Source organism: Nasonia vitripennis, chromosome 3 (genome assembly GCF_009193385.2).
Source record: "Nasonia vitripennis strain AsymCx chromosome 3, Nvit_psr_1.1, whole genome shotgun sequence".
Classification (NCBI taxonomy): Eukaryota; Metazoa; Arthropoda; class Insecta; order Hymenoptera; family Pteromalidae; genus Nasonia; species Nasonia vitripennis.
Genome location: NC_045759.1, coordinates 6,063,112 through 6,080,484, shown reverse-complemented (window position 1 = coordinate 6,080,484; position 17,373 = coordinate 6,063,112). Strand labels below are relative to the sequence as shown.

General features: G+C 38.3%; 3 protein-coding genes and 1 pseudogene across 3 annotated transcripts; 3 read left to right on the top strand and 1 right to left on the bottom strand.

Moving 5' to 3' along the window:
* Positions 1-7: 7 nt before the first annotated feature.
* LOC100123458 lies at positions 8-5,687 on the top strand. The gene is made up of 13 exons (XM_032598045.1): positions 8-93; positions 238-667; positions 749-1,168; positions 1,244-1,475; positions 1,540-1,765; positions 1,872-2,156; positions 2,762-2,763; positions 3,200-3,344; positions 3,494-3,923; positions 4,021-4,440; positions 4,515-4,746; positions 4,818-5,043; positions 5,122-5,687. The coding sequence occupies exons 2-13, from the start codon at positions 245-247 to the stop codon at positions 5,408-5,410; spliced, it is 3,330 nt and encodes a 1,109-aa protein (XP_032453936.1). The 5' UTR covers positions 8-93; positions 238-244; the 3' UTR covers positions 5,411-5,687.
* On the top strand, positions 5,687-9,197 carry LOC103317449. Its single transcript, XM_031926666.2, has 4 exons — positions 5,687-8,052; positions 8,204-8,588; positions 8,692-9,009; positions 9,081-9,197. The coding sequence occupies exons 2-3, from the start codon at positions 8,211-8,213 to the stop codon at positions 9,007-9,009; spliced, it is 696 nt and encodes a 231-aa protein (XP_031782526.1). The 5' UTR covers positions 5,687-8,052; positions 8,204-8,210; the 3' UTR covers positions 9,081-9,197.
* LOC116416774 (UDP-glucuronosyltransferase 2B37-like) lies at positions 9,079-9,627 on the top strand (the record flags this gene model as incomplete). Its single annotated transcript, XM_031926344.1, has 2 exons — positions 9,079-9,260; positions 9,323-9,627. Coding segments are annotated over 2 exons (300 nt in total), but the record flags the coding sequence as incomplete, so codon positions are not given.
* Positions 9,628-9,825: 198 nt separating this feature from the next.
* On the bottom strand, positions 9,826-12,316 carry LOC100123463 (annotated as a pseudogene).
* Between the last annotated feature and the right edge of the window lie 5,057 nt (positions 12,317-17,373).

Genomic DNA, 17,373 nt, shown 5'->3' with positions numbered 1-17,373 from the left:
TTTCTAGATCTTGATAACCAGAAATAAATAACCTTGTCACTCGTAATCTCATCTATTCGTTCAATGTCGACACCGTCAATAAGTGAATAACTCGTAAGTGCGTTTAAACAGCCTACGGTCAGTATTGATGCATGTTCGCCGTAATTGACAATACATGATTTTGTATCAATACTCAATATAATACAATTATTCTGTGTTGTTTGATAATAAAAACTAAATTCAAAATTAAACTTCCAGCCTCAGAATGACATTCCCAACCAAACTATGTCTGCTAACCATCCTAATATCGTTTCTCTCCTTCACTCAACCGATCGCTTCTCTTCGGATCCTGGGCCTATTTCCCTATCAAATGCGAAGTCATTATGTTATGTGCGAGGAGGTCATGCGAGGATTAGCAGCCAAAGGTCATCGAGTCGACGTCTACAGCCACTTTCCATTGAAGAAAAAATTACCGAACTACCACGACTACAGCTTGGTTGGAACCTTACCAGCGGTCTCCAATAACGTCACCTTCGAGGTGGCCGCGATCGATTCGGCGCCGGTCTCGCTCAAACACTGGCTGGAGTCGTCAGGTTTATCTATTTGTAAGCTACTGGAGCATCCGATATTCCAGAAGCTGTTACACGATCCTCCCATGGATCCACCTTACGATCTTGTGATCACCGAGGTGCGGATTAAGAAATCTATACTTCATTATAATTTATATTCTATATGGTTCAAGATATTAATTTGTCATCTAAAAAAACAGCTTTGCTTATCCAACTGCTACATACCGTTTGGTCGCCGCCTGAACGTCCCTGTGATCGGCGTAGTGACACCGCCCCTGTTGGACTGGCAGTTCGATCCGTTTGGAACACCGATTAATCTAGCTACCGATCCGAGCATTTATAGCTCGCACGTGGCACCGATGAGTTTTCTAGAGAGGCTGGACAATTTCGTACTTTATCACAGGATCCATTGGGCCTTTGCTCAACACACTCGCGAACAGGACAAAGTCGTCGAGAGGGTCTTCGGCCCAGGACTACCAAACTCTGTAGACTTGTTGAAAGAGGTAGCTTTGGTACTGGTGAATCATGACTTGATGCTCAGTGGCATAAGAGCGTTTGCACCTAAGGTTATACCTGTCGGTGGTTTGCACGTCGTTGACCATAACGAGACACTTCCAAAGGTCTGAAAAATAGCAATTTTCTCCGCTGCTATAGTACAATGAACTGAATAAGAAGAACAATGGTTGTAATTACAGGAAGTACAGAAGTGGCTGGACGACAGCAAGGATGGCTGCGTTTACTTCTCCTTCGGATCTTTCATCCGAATGGAAACCTTTCCGAGGCACGTTATCGAAGCCATTTACAAATCGTTTGAAAACATAGCACCAACTCGTGTACTTCTGAAAATAGCCAAGCCGCAGGAGTTGCCGCCTGGTTTGCCGTCGAACGTGATGACGCAGTCCTGGTTCCAACAAATGCAGGTTCTGAGTAAGTTGCAAATACCTCAAAGTATATATTTCAAAGGGTTCATCGATATTTCTTAATTTTACAGAGCATGAAAATACGAAAGCGTTCGTTACGCACGGGGGACTGATGGGAACTCAGGAGGCGATATACTACGGCGTTCCTTTGGTGGGCGTTCCGTTCTTGGGTGACCAGCATTTTAACGTCAAAGCATACGTCAATAAAGGAATCGCAATCAAGGTCGAGTTACAGGAGATTAACGAGAAGAGCTTCACCCACGCTTTGAAAGAGATCCTTCATAATCCTCAGTACAAGTGAGTTTATTCGTATAGTAGAGAAAAATTCAAATTTCCCGCCTAAATGCAACCGACGGTAAAAGTATCAGGTATATAAACACCTTCTTTTTGTTACGTATTTTAGAAAAGCTGCGGAGAATCTGAGTCAGAGATCCAGGGATCGACCAATGAGTCCAATGGATACCTCGATCTTCTGGGTGGAGTATATAGCCCGTCATGGCAAAGATGCGCTCAGGTCCCCTGTGGTTGACATGCCTTGGTGGCAGGCCTCGCTGCTGGACGTTTACGGTTTCATACTAGCCTTAAATTTGCTGTTTCTTTACGTTTTATGGAGACTCGTTAGGATAGCGATCGGATTTTTCAAACCGAATGCGCAAGTTCGGTCATACTCTAAACTTAGGAAAACGAAGTAGCTATAATTTGTATGAAATTATTAATACTAGATAGATTTTGTAAATAAATAACAACTACAATACTATTACAAATACGAAAACTGTTGCCTTGTTTACTTCACCTACACACGCATTACAGCCGGGATAGTTCATTGGAACTAATTTTTTATAAGAATTTATATTGTTCTCATCAAGATTAAAATAATTTTGTAAAGAGTCGAATAATAATTGTAATTTTTTGTCCAATAAAATGATTTGAAAAATAATAAAAACTGTGAAACTGTGCGTACGACCATATCATAGTAGTTTTATAGATAATCGCTTATATGCTATTTGTTTCTGTTCGGCAAAATCACTAATTAAGCGCTAATTCAGCACATGTTAATCTCTCTCTCTCTCTCTCTCTCTCTCTCTCTCTCTCTCTCTCTCTCTCTCTCTCTCTCTCTCTCTCTTCTGCAATCGAAGTCACTGAAGTAAATGCGCAAAACTACGAACACGATTCTTACGCGTGGATGATATTATTTTAATCTCGAATTAGTCCGCAAGCCGTTATTACGTAGTTGCGATTTTAGAAAATGAAGCCGGAAATTCACAAACTTCTCTACATCACGCTATGATTTAGGAGTAATTCTAGGTTTTCTGTGAATTGCAGTGTACGACTGCGGTAGATAATACTATGATTAGAGTAAATGATTCGCGAAAAGTGAATAATGGTGCAACATGTGATAAAAAATTTACTGCGCTCGATGCTTCTGTAGTACACTATCAGAGACATACTTACACTTGTAGTAGTAATAATGAGTCTTCTTTTACATTTATATGTAATTTATGAAAACCGATAAAAATGTTTACATTGTACTAGTCATGTAGAACTATCTTATCTATTGGCGCAAGAGGGATCGGACAATGTAACTTTATTATCAACATCACTAGATAAACCAATCAAGAATTTGTAAAGTAATAAATGCGTGCTAGATGACTTGGCGGTAATTATCAGCGTGAAATAGCTATACATACACGGATTCGAATTATCCATTGAGAAAAAAAGAGCTATAATAAGCAGATTTCCAGAATAACTCGACTTGTCCGGCATCGTTGCCGTGTAGTGTAGCTCAGTCGTCGATAGACACCGGTGGCCTCCTCACGACTCCTCAATTTCGAAATCGGTTTCAGTGCCCAGATAAACTGACGTTCAAGACTGACAGGTAAAGTTGCCTGGGACAGCAAGTTATTTTGTTTCTTTTAATTCACACTTTATGCATTTAAAAAAGTGTATAAATTTAATTTATTTAATAATTATAATACTAATAAGACTTTACTTTTATTCGAGTACAATTCAAAATTTAACTTGCAGCCTCAAAATGAAATTCCTAGCCAATAATCTATACCTAACTATCCTAATATCTATACTTTTCTACACTCAACCGATCACTTCCTTGCGGATCCTGGGTTTGTTCCCTTTCCAAATGCGAAGTCATTACGTTATGTGTGAAGAGCTCATGCGAGGATTGGCGGCGAAAGGTCACCGAGTCGACATCTACAGCCACTTTCCGTTGAAGCAAAAATTACCGAACTACCACGACTACAGCTTGGTTGGGACCTTACCGGCGGTTTCCAATAACGTCACCTTCGAGGTGGCCTCGATCGCTTCGGGACCCGATATGATCAGGCATTGGCTCGAGTCGGCTGGTATACCGATCTGCCGATTACTCGATCTGCCGATGTTCCAGAAGCTGCTACACGATCCTCCGATGGATCCGCCTTACGACCTCATTGTCACGGAGGTTAGGAACGTGTGTTACAAAAATGTCAAAAGTGCGATTGATTATTGTGCATTTGGAAAATCGGTACTAATTCAAAACTCTTTCTGTTAAAATATAGCTCGCTATATCGAACTGCTACATAGCATTCGGTCGACGACTGAACGTGCCCGTGATCGGGATAGTGACACCACCACTGTTAGACTGGCAGTTCGATTCGTTTGGAACACCGATCAACTTAGCTACCGATCCGAGCGTGTTTAGCTCTTACGTGGCGCCGTTGAGTTTTCTGGAAAGACTGGACAACTTCGTGCTCTATCACAGAATGAATTGGGCCTTCGCTCAACACACTCGTGAACAGGACGAAATCGTCGAGAGGATCTTTGGTCCAGGACTGCCAAACTCGGTTGATTTACAGAAAGACGTAGCTTTGGTACTGGTGAACCATGACTCGACACTCAGTGGCATCCGCGCGTTTGCCCCAAAAGTTATACCTGTCGGCGGTTTGCACATTGTCGACCATAACGAGACTCTACCAAAGGTCTGCTATATTTGCAGTTTATAGCGCAATCTGTTGTATGAAATCGAATAAAAATAAAGCGATTGCGATTACAGGAGGTGAAGAAATGGCTGGACGAAAGCAAGGATGGCTGCGTGTACTTCTCCTTCGGCTCCTTCACCAGAATCGAAACCTTTCCGAGGCACATACTCGAAGCGTTTTACCGGTCATTCAAAAATATCGCACCCACACGAGTACTTCTGAAAATAGCCAAACCCGAGGAGTTGCCGCCTGGTTTACCGCCTAACGTGATGACGCAGTCCTGGTTTCAGCAAATTCAAGTTTTGAGTGAGTTTCTCGAACATACATTATAATTATTAGTTGATAAAAGTATAGATTAATGTTTCTTCTTTCTAAAGAACACAAGAACGTGAGGGCGTTCGTTACCCACGGCGGGCTTATGGGAACTCAGGAGGCGATATACTACGGTGTACCCTTGCTGGGGATTCCTCTCTTTGGTGACCAGCACTACAACGTAAGGGCCTACGTCAAGAGGGGAATAGCCATTAAAATCGATCGATATGAAATAACGGAGGAGAGCTTCACCCACGCTCTGAAAGAGGTGCTCTATAATCCTCAGTACAAGTGAGTTTTTTCGTAAAATCAATTCAAATTCGATTTAAAGCTAGCAAATATAAACCCTTTGATGCGTATGAATTTCAGAAAAACTGCTGAGAATCTGAGTCGAAAGTTCAGGGACCGGCCAATGAGTCCCATGGACACGTCGATATTCTGGGTGGAGTACATAGCTCGTCATGGAAAGGACGTGCTCAGGTCTCCTCTGGTCGATATGCCTTGGTGGCAGGCCGCGCTACTGGACGTCTACGGATTCATGCTTTTCTCGGCGCTGCTAGTAATCTACATTGCCACGAAATTCGTCAGGATAATTTTTGGTCTTTTTAGACCGTTTGCACGAGTTAAAATCGGCTCGAAGCTGAAAAAATCTGATTAGAGATATAATTGTTTGCAGGAAATATATCTTGTATTTTATATATCTTCTGAAGAGTTTCGATATACTGGGTCAATTTTTACTAAATCGAAATTTTTAAAAACTATTTCAAAAGATATAACGAATTGTAATATATTATCAGTATTTAGTTATTTATTAATTTATGTTTACTGAACGGGCAGTCTGCCCTTTACATTATAAAGTACAAAAAATAAGCAAGGTGGCGCAATCAAGATCAGTATTGTAGAAATATACGACGTAATAAGCGTGTACTGAAAAAGTTTGTAACTACTTTGTACTACTCTAATCTTATCTTAAAATGATAACTAAACCTCATACATACTGGAAAACTCTTTTAATCTTCTTTCCGTTACATTGCAATTTATATTTCATAAAATTGACAGAAAATATACAAATTTCTCTTTTCATAAAAAATCTTGTTAACGTTTTTTACAAACTTTAAAATCTAATTGGGACTCGTGTCATGCAGGTATCCGTACCACGACGGGTAGCTCATTCTTTTACCGTGGATTCACAACGCATTCATGCTAGACAGAACAATATCGTTTAATGTTTACTTGTATTGTCAAAAGGTTACTTACATAATTTGCAATAATGAGCCTCTTCGAATTTTTATCTCGAAGGCGATTAGAGTGCATACAGATCACAAGACTTCGATCGGAATCAGCTTTGTGCCAAATTATACACCGTATTATACATAACACGGTGTATAAACAAGCGTGAAGTCACTAGCCAGCGGCACAACCATAGCCATAGGACCAGGTGACGAGCGCAACTCGCACCAAGCGCCGCGAACACATTCACCCACCAGACACGGATACCGACACTAACATCCACACCACGGGGCTATATAAGGCCGACCGCGAAGCATTAAAACAAGTTCAGTTCGAACTCCTGATCCAGGGTTATCATTCTCTAACTATGTCGCCGACATAACCGACACGCAGCGACGCAGTAATATACACTGGTAAATCGATCAAATTCATGAAAATAGACCTGTTTTTTTGTTTTATGGTTGATTCTAGAGCTAATTACCATGAATTTCTATCCTATTTACTTCTTTCTATTATTATTACGTAGCGTATAATGTAGGGTCATAGATACTTGCAGCTTTGAATATGTCACTCGCATTATTCCGACAAAATTCCATAGGTATGTCAGATGTACATTTTTTATTTAACCAGAAAATTTACACTAGTGAATTACAATAGTGACTTACACTCCGCAATGCACCAGTAAATCCCGCAGAGGTACTCGCAGGTACCTGTTGGCAGGACTGGCCACTCTTATCTACTAAAACTTAATACTAATTACAATTCCTTTATTATAACACATTTCCCCTTACAAGAGATCCTCTTACAATTTAATTTTTAAATAGAACCTAAAATTTTCATCCCTAGTATTTTAGCATATCATTCATTCATCCTAATCCATTCCTTTATTTTACTTTTCGCTGTTTCATATTTGTTTACAAACATTATAATTAACAGCTAATTCAGCGTCGTAGTCGGCACTGAATATCGACAGCCTCTAAAGTAAATGCGCAAAAACTACGAGAACAATTCTCTTATCATACGCGTGAATGATATGATTTTTACCTTGAATTATAGTCTGTAAACCGTTATCAAATAGTTGCGATCTTAGAAAATAAAGCCGGAAATCTACAAACTTCACTACATCACGATGTGATTTAGAAGTGATGAGAAGTGTACGACTGCAGTAGATAAAACTACGATTAGAGCAAATAATTCACGAAAAGTGAATTATGGTGCAACATGTGATGAAAAGTTTACTCCACTCGATACTTCTGTGGTATAAAATTAGAGATATACATATACTTGCATTCACAATGAGTAGAAATCACGCCATTATTTCCGACCGTGCAGTCAATACGCAGTAATTTCTGTCCAGAAAGTTTTGCCCAAATCGGGCCCAGAAAAATTCGCGTCTGATAAGAGTTTCTGCGCGGAATCAGGTCATTTCATAGATATTGTTCATATTAGCACGATAATAGCGCCAAATGTCTTGTCTAACAAAACTAAGCTTAAAATTTATACCCGTTGGAACACTCATCATGGCTTCAAGTATGTACATGAGATAAGAATTTCATATTTTGCTTGACATCGGTAATCAGGGCCAAAATCTCAAACGAGCCAATTGAAATGATAGCTTAATTAAGGAATTTTTATTCATCAGCTCTTAGTATTTCACAAAAGAATACATTTCAATAGGTTTCGATTTATAGTTCAGAAGCTATTCAAAAAATTCAAAATAATGCCTTGGGTCGTGGTTTTCAATGATCAAACATGAGAATTTTCTAATATTTTCTGGCAAGTGGCTTAATAGGGATCGAACAATTTAACTTCATTATCAACTTTACTAGATTAACTTATCAAGAAATAAATTTATAAATGTGTGCTTCATGACTTGGCTATGCACGGATTCAAATTATCTGTTGAGAAAAGAGTGCTACAATAAGCAGATTTCCAGAATAACTCGACTTGTCCGTTGTCGTTGTAGTGCAGTGTAGCTCAGTCGTCGAGTGAGATCGGTGGCCTCCCCACGGTTCCTCAAGATCGAAATCGGTTTCAGTGCGCAGATAAACAGACGTTCAAGACTGACAGGTAAAGTTGGCTGGGTGCAGCATTTTATTTTGTTTACTTTAATTCACAGATTATGCATTTAAAAAAGTGTATGAATTCAATTTAATCAATAACTATTATACTAACGAGGCTTTAATTTTATTCAAAATACAATTTAAAATTTAACTTTTAGCTTCAAAATGACATTCCCAACCACCTCCATAATATCTCTGCGGATCCTGGGCCTATTCCCTTTCCAAATGCACAGTCATTACGTTATGTGCAGGAAGCTCATGCGAGAATTGGCAGTCAAAGGTCACCGAGTCGACGTCTACAGCTACTTTCCGTTGAACCAAAAAATACTGAATTACCACGACTATAGCTTGGCCGGAACCTTGCCAGCTATCTCGAATAACATGAGCTTCAAAGAGATTCCGCTGGTTTGGGGATCGGACTCTATCAAAGAATGGCTCAAGGCGATGGGCATACCGATCTGCCGGCTATTGGGGCTGCCGATTTTCCAAAACCTGCTACACGATCCACCGATAGATGCACCTTATGATCTTGTTATAATCGAGGTGAGGATTATTAAAGCCGATTATATACTTACCACCGAGGTGCTACCGCGTGACTTGAGATATTATCCTCGAAAGTGTCACAAAAATTTTCATGTCAAAACAGTTAAGCGCCGCGCAGTGCTACATACCATTCGGTCGACGATTAAATGTTCCTGTAATCGGTGTAGTGACAACGCCCTACCTGTTGGACTGGCAGTACGATTCATTCGGAACACCGATAAACCTAGCAATCGATCCAAGCTGTGCCAGCCAATACGAGGCGCGAATGAATTTTCTGGAGAGACTTGACAACTTTGTGCTCTATAACAGGGCGTATTGGACCTTCGTTCTATCGACTCGTGAACACGACAAAGTCGTCGAGAGGATCTTCGGTCTAGGACTACCGGAATATATTACCGGTTTCAGCAAATTCAAGTTCTGAGTGAGTTTCTCGAACATACATTATAATTATTAGTTGATAAAAGTATAGACTAATGTTTCTTTTTTCTAAAGAACTCAGGAGGCGATATACTACGGCTTACCATTGCTGGGCATTCCGCTCCTCGGTGACCAGCACTTCAACGTAAGGGCCTCCGTCAAGAGGGGAATAGCCGTTAAACTCGATCTACAGGAGGTGACCGAGAGGAGCTTTACTCATGCTTTGAAAGAGGTCCTCTATAATCCTCAGTACAAGTGAGTTTTTTCATAATTTGAATCAGAGACAGCAAGTTTGAACCCCTTGACGCGTATTTCAGAAAAGCCGCTAAGGATCTGATTCGGAGGTTCAGAGACCGACCGATGAGCCCTATGGACACGTCGATATTCTGGGTGGAGTACATAGTCATTCGTCTGGATAATTTTTGGTCTTTTTAGACCGTTTGCACGAGTTCGGATCGGCTCAAAACTCAAGAAAAGCTAGTCAAAGATATTTATTTGCTATAGGACACTTTTTTCATTATAGATGCTTGATGTTAATACTCTTTTGAGTTATGTCGATATTTGTTATTATCAAATCAAAATGTGTTCTACATTTCAGTATTTTTTTTTTTACTTTTATGATTATAAGACAATATATGTTCGAAAATTACTTCGTCACATTTTTAAAATTTATAGTATATAATATGTATATTTTTTTAATGATTTTATAAGAAAATATAATTCTTTTCTTACATGAAAATGTTTTTTATTTGTTTCACTCTTGGCTTCACGAAGAAAGAGAAAAACTTGAAGAAATATTGCTCATCGCAAGGATAAGCCATTACGAATTTTGAATGTTTACTTGCATTTTCTTCTTTATGCATTTATCAGCTATCACACGAACTACGAAAAAGTAGAAAAGTTCAAAAGCAGTCATAAGACTGAAGCCAACAAAGAGTCCTAGTAGACCTCCGAACGATGCTAAAATTAATATAATTATTCTCGGTTTTTTCTTTAATATTATAAGGTGCGTAGTAAGATCAAATTGTACCAAATTAATTTTTCCAGTTGTAATATACATCACGTCGGTACTGTATAGAGACTAAATCCGTGAAGAACACATTGATCAAGCTGTAATTCTTCACGTCAGCAAAGTCACTGTAAAATAAGAAATATGCCATGTAGGATTAAATATGCAAATCAAGGTCTATTGTATATGTCGATGTTCACATCTGGCAATTCGGAGCTAGTTATTTGAGAACCTGGCCATGATGTGTCATATTCGGCTGTGTCAATAAACGCGAATATTATTTTAAAGATGTATAAAACAAATGAAGTATAATATGCATAATTACGTACACCGTATTGCCGTTAAGCACTTGATATCTCTGAAATCACATTCTCTGGTTCCTATGAACAATACTTTTTTATAAATATATTTTACATTATTTTCATCTCAGAATTACACTAATCAATCATCATACCATTCTGTGGAATATAATATGGAACACACCCACACTTGGCAATCATAGTACTAGCCCTGCACTCGTTCAAACAGTTCGAGTAAGAATACTTAGTCCAAGTAAAGTTGCGGGTAAAAAGTTGCATCGAATCTGGCAGCTCCTTTCCATTGTACGTTCAATCGCGAGCTTTCAACGACAAGTCCTTCACACCGGGTGTCGAGTATGTCTCCTCCGGCGAAATGCCGAGAAAAGCTTGAACACCTAGGCCCACTAATTTGAACTCGTCGCTGCGATCCGGGTAATTGTAAGGGTAGTGTACCACTACCTGAAATGAAAGTTTTTTTTTTTTGCGGACTTGTCGCGTAGGCTGATTGGAAAAAGTACGTTTGTGATAGTTACTTTGACGCCGTAAGAGCCGTATAAGCTTGCATAGTAGTCATCTGCTTCTGCGTCCACTAGAAGCGTCAGTCCGGTTTGGTAGCCACAAGCATTCAGTCTTCTTGGCTCACTGAAAGCAAATTCGATGCTTATTTTGTGACTGGATTAAAGATTAATTTAATTGATAAAATGCTATACACACGATTTGCTCTGTAGTTTACTCACGGAGTGAATGTAATTGAAACTGCAGCAGAGACCGTCCCGCGAATGAGTCTCTTCGAACAGTTTGTGACAAGGCGTGGAATAGCCACTCCACTTGCAGGTTTTCAAGAGACTTGAACAGTCCTGCCTTACCTGCATGAATGATTAAGAATCTTTTAAATGTGCGTGTAAAAAGTTGCGTTTTTTCATTACCATTTTCATCACTTGGGAAACCGAGTAATTATTCGCGTCAAAAACATCCTGAAGCAGTGTCAGGTTTTCGTACACATCGTAGTCGAAAACACCAGGATCGATCATCTCGATAAGCATTTGCATCTCCTCGAAAATAAATTCTTTAGATAAGTGGCCCAGTGTAGTGCTACAATTTTTTTGCTTCGTTAGTTGTCGCGTAAATAGGACTTGTGTACACTTAAAAAACGAAGGTACGCTTACAGGTTGTCAACAAATTCCCGGGCTCGTTTGTAGGAAATCTGATTGTTGTTGCAAATGGTGACAGCGGGAAAGGGATAGTTCCAAATGCCATGATGCGTCGACTCGATGACCGTCAGCGTGGAGTGCGCCGACATGTAGTCCCAGGCGATCTTCATGCAAACGAGTGAACAGCACAGGGACGAGATCACTATAAGGCTCCATATCGCTCTGAGAAAGGCAACAATTCATCAGATCAAGGTCAGTTTGCGTGTAGCTTTAGATCTTCTCACTTTTCGGTGGTGGTACGATTCGACTGCACGATGTACTTGTATCCTTGCAAACCCGTCGCCAAGCAAAAATCCGTCGCCTGGCTCTTTATTATCCTTTTCCACTTTCTGCTGTTTCTTCTTCGAGTAATTTGCGATGCGCTCACTTCTGACTTCATTTTTGCAAATAATTTCTTTTGTATTTTCTGTAAAATTAGTTGAAATTTTCTACTGGAAAAACTACCCTCCACATGTCTTCTAGGGCAGAGCTTATACGCGAGAGAGCGGAAAAAAGTTGCTTTGTCTGTGATATACACGCTGGAGAAATTGTAGTGTGTGATTACTCGTTAAATTATTCATTGAGTCCTTCTGTCATATGGACTCGTTCGCTTTTACGCACTTATTTTCTATGAGCGTTGTGCCTACTGTTGATTATAATCTGACTGAAATTACGCTACGTATCTGATGCATAAAATATTAGTGCATTCGAATAGTACGTATTTATTTTTATATGTATTTTTACCATTATAAATTGTTGATTATATTATGCGTGAATACATTTTCAAGCATTATTAGTATATTATTATGGCGATAAGCACAGTGCAATAATGAACTACTTAAGCCACAAATAGGTGTAACATAAGTGCACCTTTATGCCACGCAATGATATATAATGTCCTATACACGTACGATTATACTGCAAACAATGAAATTTGGTATCAAAGAGCATATAATGGAAAATACGCTGGCACACAGGAAAGCCACGTTCTGTTTTTGGCGTAAACCCATTCATCTCGATCAAGCATCCACTTTTATTATCAGATAAGAATCTGAGACGAAAATATTTAGCAATTAATACAAATTTAATTTAAGTTCCTATACCTTGCTTTCATATGTAAATCATATAAAGTAGCCTATTGTCTACTATATTATACACAGAGAAAATCGGGCTTAATCAATTGGGATCTGCGTTTTTTCTTTGTAAAATGTATCTATGAAAACATCTACTTCTTGGTGTAATGCGTAAAAGTTAAAAAAGATATAATTTTTATAAGGTATAGGTATTCTATAATGACTAAAATGTATTACTATAACCACATGTATAAGCGGCACTTGCGTCAAAGATAAATTTAATCTTTACGCCTTTTATATGCAAATTAGTAGATAACCTTTCGACAGTAACATACTATTTCAATATATGATATCTATACAAACTACCCGATGATAGCTTTTATACTAAGAAGTGTAAAAAAGGAAGTAAACATTGTTATCAAATTTTTCTTTTATGGTACTTCATTTGACAATGAAAACACATGTACTCTGACAACACTGTTTCATTATAATTTCCGATTGTTTTCAAAGAATTATCAATTTATTAGCCTATACAAGGAAAGATCAATTTCACTTACATTAGTAGAAGTTTTGCTTTTAATTCTATACAAAGTAATTTTTTTGTGACTGATGATACCACTTGCGAATACTTTGAGAGTAGTGCAAAAGAAAATTAATTAGGTAAGTCAACTACATTTTTGTCACAAGTACTTTTGATTGACAATCCCATTCCCGTGCTATCCATTAAAAAGATTCTTTAATTTAAAATACTATTATTTACTAAATTAAATTATACTTCGTTAACAGGATGTAAACAGTTATAAGAAAAACATTTTTTTCTTATAATTTTCCGACTATTATCATCGTGACGTTGACAAATTTAATTCAAACAACAGAAATAGATTCTCGTAAGTAATTATAGAACAACCAATTTTTTAAAGTAATATACAAAAAAATAACAATAAATTGTGCTTGCAGTATCCATTTGCCTTGAAAACCCGATTCGTAATATATTCAAGATACTTTATACAAACGTTCTACAAACATGCAGTCGCAAGACAACAATAATCGTATAGTAGAGGACAGATACATTTAATTTTGATTTAAAAAAAGTTGTCTACTTATCATATAAGTATGAAATGTCACATACGGAACAAGCCATGATTGGCGAATAACATAGAATATTACCAAATATAATACATCTTCTTGAGCATGGATTTGAAAATGAAGTTGATAATAATTCGCCGGGAAAAATAGCGCTCGTACTAGGGCTTACTGGCTGTACAGACTGTCTGGTTAAACTGGTAAACGGTATAAAATCCGGTATATCTATTGGCCTAAGAGAAATAGGACAAAATATAAAACAATTTTATGAAAACGAGGAGCTTCGATTGAAAGATTATAAGAGATTTCATGATGAGATTAGTTTAGGAATCAAATCTCGTGAAGGTTTGCACAATACAAGTTTTTCTTCAATTACAGAATTTTTAACGAAACTCATACATCCGAAAGACATACATACTATGTTATGCTGAATATTTGAACTTCATACAAAAATCGGTCAATAAATCATCGAAATATTCAGATTTAGAAAAAATTGATTCACTTTCGTTCCGAAATCATTTTATATCTATAATAGAAGAGATAACCGAAGATCTGAGGAATTCACAGTCTTGGTATACATTTTTAATAGATTTTCATAATGCTTTGAGCAGATATTCCGCTCAGGAAGCCCGCGAATCAATAAAGGGCTATACAAAACATTTGATAAATCAACACTTAATTTGGAATGACAAAGAAATGAGACAGAAAATGGAATTGGATGAGGAAAATGATCAAAGTGATATAAATCCAAATGAGTATGAGGAAAGAAAACAGAGCATTGCCATGTCCGTGGAAAAAATTATCACAACAGCGAATCTCAACAACTGGGATCAGATTAGCAGTTCTTTAGCAAAGGCAAATATTAGCAATACTAAATTGTAATTTTTGTCAAAGATGTTGGAGTCGCTCTTGATCTCCCTCTCGGATAAAATTATTTCAACATGTTCAGACAACAAAATACAAATACAAGGTCAGTTTATCAAATTGAGCGACGTTTCTAAAGAAGAACGCTCGAAATGCAAAGGGTAACCTGTAAAAGAAATCGAATTTTTTGCATCGAACACGGTATTCATCGGCGGCGCATTAAACAAGATTGGCGAAGAAATTCAACTTTCTATCGTAGCACCGACATGGGAAATAATAGGCAAGTCCAAAATAATATTGGGCGGTAAAACCGGTGAACCTCACGAGGTTGACACGGCACCAGATACTTTTACCGTTCCCGGAGCAGCCGGAAACGATGGTCTGTCTGGAAAACCCGGGGGTCCTTCTGGAAGCCTCTTAGCCATCGGATCGAATTTCATCAACAAAGAAAATCTCGCCATCTCTCTGTAGGAGGAAAAGGCGGACCAGGGAAAAAAGGAAGTGACGGAGTAGCTGGTAAAGACGATAACCTTGATCCGAAAGTTAAAAAGCAAGATGGTAAAGTAGTAAACTATTTAGACATATGCAAGCAAGTATCGGAAAACATTGTTAAAACCTGTTACGAGTGTACCGATGAAAGCAATAAATGTCAAAACGGAGGAAAAGGCGGTAAAGGAGGTGAAGGCGGCAAGGGAGGAAGAAAGGGAAGAATTCAACCGATTAAACTCAATGGAGGATATGCGAATATCCGTGGATATATTAACGACGGCTCAGGCGGTCCTAATGGAGAGCACGGCAACAGCAAAGAAGGGGGATTGGCCAAAATTTTTAAGTTTCGTTTGTGCGTGTCGGACTCACGACCTAAACCAATAAAACCAAATAAATTTCACCCTGCATTGCACCTGATTACTAATGAAAATACAATTGATAAGCGCTGCGGCGCCGAAAAAATGGACAAAAATTCTTTCAACTCAGACGGCAAAGTAGAACCGCCATTTTTAAACACGCGTGAAACAGCGTATATTTTAAATTGTTACAAAAAATACATCATATCTATTTTGGGAACGGACGAGAAAATCAGAGAGGAATCTCTGAGAGAATTTTTGGAACAAATCGAGAACGATAGCCATTTTCAAGATCTAAACGATTGCATGCCACTCATTATTGAACTTCAGAACTTGGAAGCTCAGTTCTTCGAGCTTCACAAGAAGGTTTCGCTTCTACCATTTTACGAATCGTTGCTAAGAAGAACCACTGAATATGCTAAATCGTTTTACCAGGAAAGAGAAAAGAATATCGAAAAATATGGCGAGCAATGGTTCGATAACAGGAGAAATGCACTCACGTATTTGTACACAGCAACCTTCAGCAAAATTATTAGCATTTGCGATAACAAATCCAGTAACATGATTATAAACGCTTTAGCATACCTCGACCCTGCAATAGAAAATATTGAAAAATTTAACGACATAAGTAAAGCAGTGCTGATGGATACGGTGCAGTCAGATTATTATAATTTGATGGATGACAAAATCAAGGAAGCTTTGGACTTCATTCCTCTGATCAAGGATAAAACGAAAAACATCATAAAGAACGTAGACGCTGAAATAAGATCGTTGATAAAAGAGATACAAACGCTAGAGGGTAAAGTTGTGAAGCAGAGAAAAGAATTGGAGATAATGGGCGGAAAATTGAAAAACGCAATTGCCATACGGTCATTTTTAGCCGTTCCACAAATCGTAGCTAAGATGGTGGCGCCTCCTCCAAGTGTGTTAGAACTTAGGGATAACTTATCCAACATAACGAGAACTATTGAAGAAGAGAAACGAATTGGAGTTTCCCCCGATAAAATAAGTGAGAAAACAGATTCGGTAAAATCATTATTAGATCAGTCGGTAACGAAATTAGGAAGTACATTAGCAGATAAGAATTATACAAATAAAACAAACATAAAAACTTGGTCAAAGCATATAAATCGCGCTGCGAATTCCTTTAGCGTAATGCAAGTGCCTGCGAGTCTTTTTAAGAGCATTTCCTCGGACAACGAAAAAGAGTCAGGCGATCAGTTGAAAAAGTTGGATATGCACAAGAAGGAAATTTACGAACACGTGATTCCACAATGCAAAGGATTGCAGAAGCAGCTAAGCGAGTTGAGTAATGATTCTACAGCCGATAAGACTCACGCTGCTCTCGACATAAGCAAATGGAAAATATAAGGCATGTTGATCCGCCTTAAAAGTGAGATGCGCAAAATGACGGAAGGATTATCGGTTCAAGAAGATATAGCTCGTTTAATGGGAGAATTAAACTATCGCGATAGAAAGGAATTGGCCGATTACATCAAATACATTAATCCTACCGCTAATATCGTATTGGAAGAACACGAAAGGGCTATATTCGCGATCAAACATAGAGTGTATCCGATGGCGCACAAGTTCTTGGCTGAGTATCAATTACCATTTGCTAGCAATTTAAGCATCAGTGCATTGGCTACGAAGGCTGCAGAAAAATTGAGGAATATAAAAAAACAAGTTGAAGTGGACAATATAACAATCCTAAAAGAGGATCAATTTTGGTTCGACGACGCGCCTTTCACTGTAGAAGACGGAGCAAGAGACCCCTTTTACGTATGGAAGTATGCTGAAAATAAACAAGCCATTTCTAGGCTTTTGAGAGGAAAAGAAATAACGCTGAAATCTCATATAACAAAGAGCAACCCAGAATTTTCAGCGGTCAAGTTCCGGTTTGTAGGCATCAAGTTTAATTTTGTTGATAAAGCTACCCAAAAAGAATTCGAAGGTATATTAAGAGATTTCAAATTAACAATGGTACACATGGGAAATTCGCAGT

Excerpts from the sequence above, each read along its gene's own strand:
- LOC100123458 (XM_032598045.1), top strand. The coding sequence starts at position 245 with ATGACATTCCCAACCAAACTATGTCTGCTAACCATCCTAATATCGTTT. Across the intron at positions 1,169-1,243 it reads ATAACGAGACACTTCCAAAG|GAAGTACAGAAGTGGCTGGA; the intron begins GTCTGAAAAATA and ends TTGTAATTACAG. Across the intron at positions 1,766-1,871 it reads CTTCATAATCCTCAGTACAA|AAAAGCTGCGGAGAATCTGA; the intron begins GTGAGTTTATTC and ends TACGTATTTTAG.
- LOC103317449 (XM_031926666.2), top strand. The coding sequence starts at position 8,211 with ATGACATTCCCAACCACCTCCATAATATCTCTGCGGATCCTGGGCCTA. Across the intron at positions 8,589-8,691 it reads ATGATCTTGTTATAATCGAG|TTAAGCGCCGCGCAGTGCTA; the intron begins GTGAGGATTATT and ends ATGTCAAAACAG.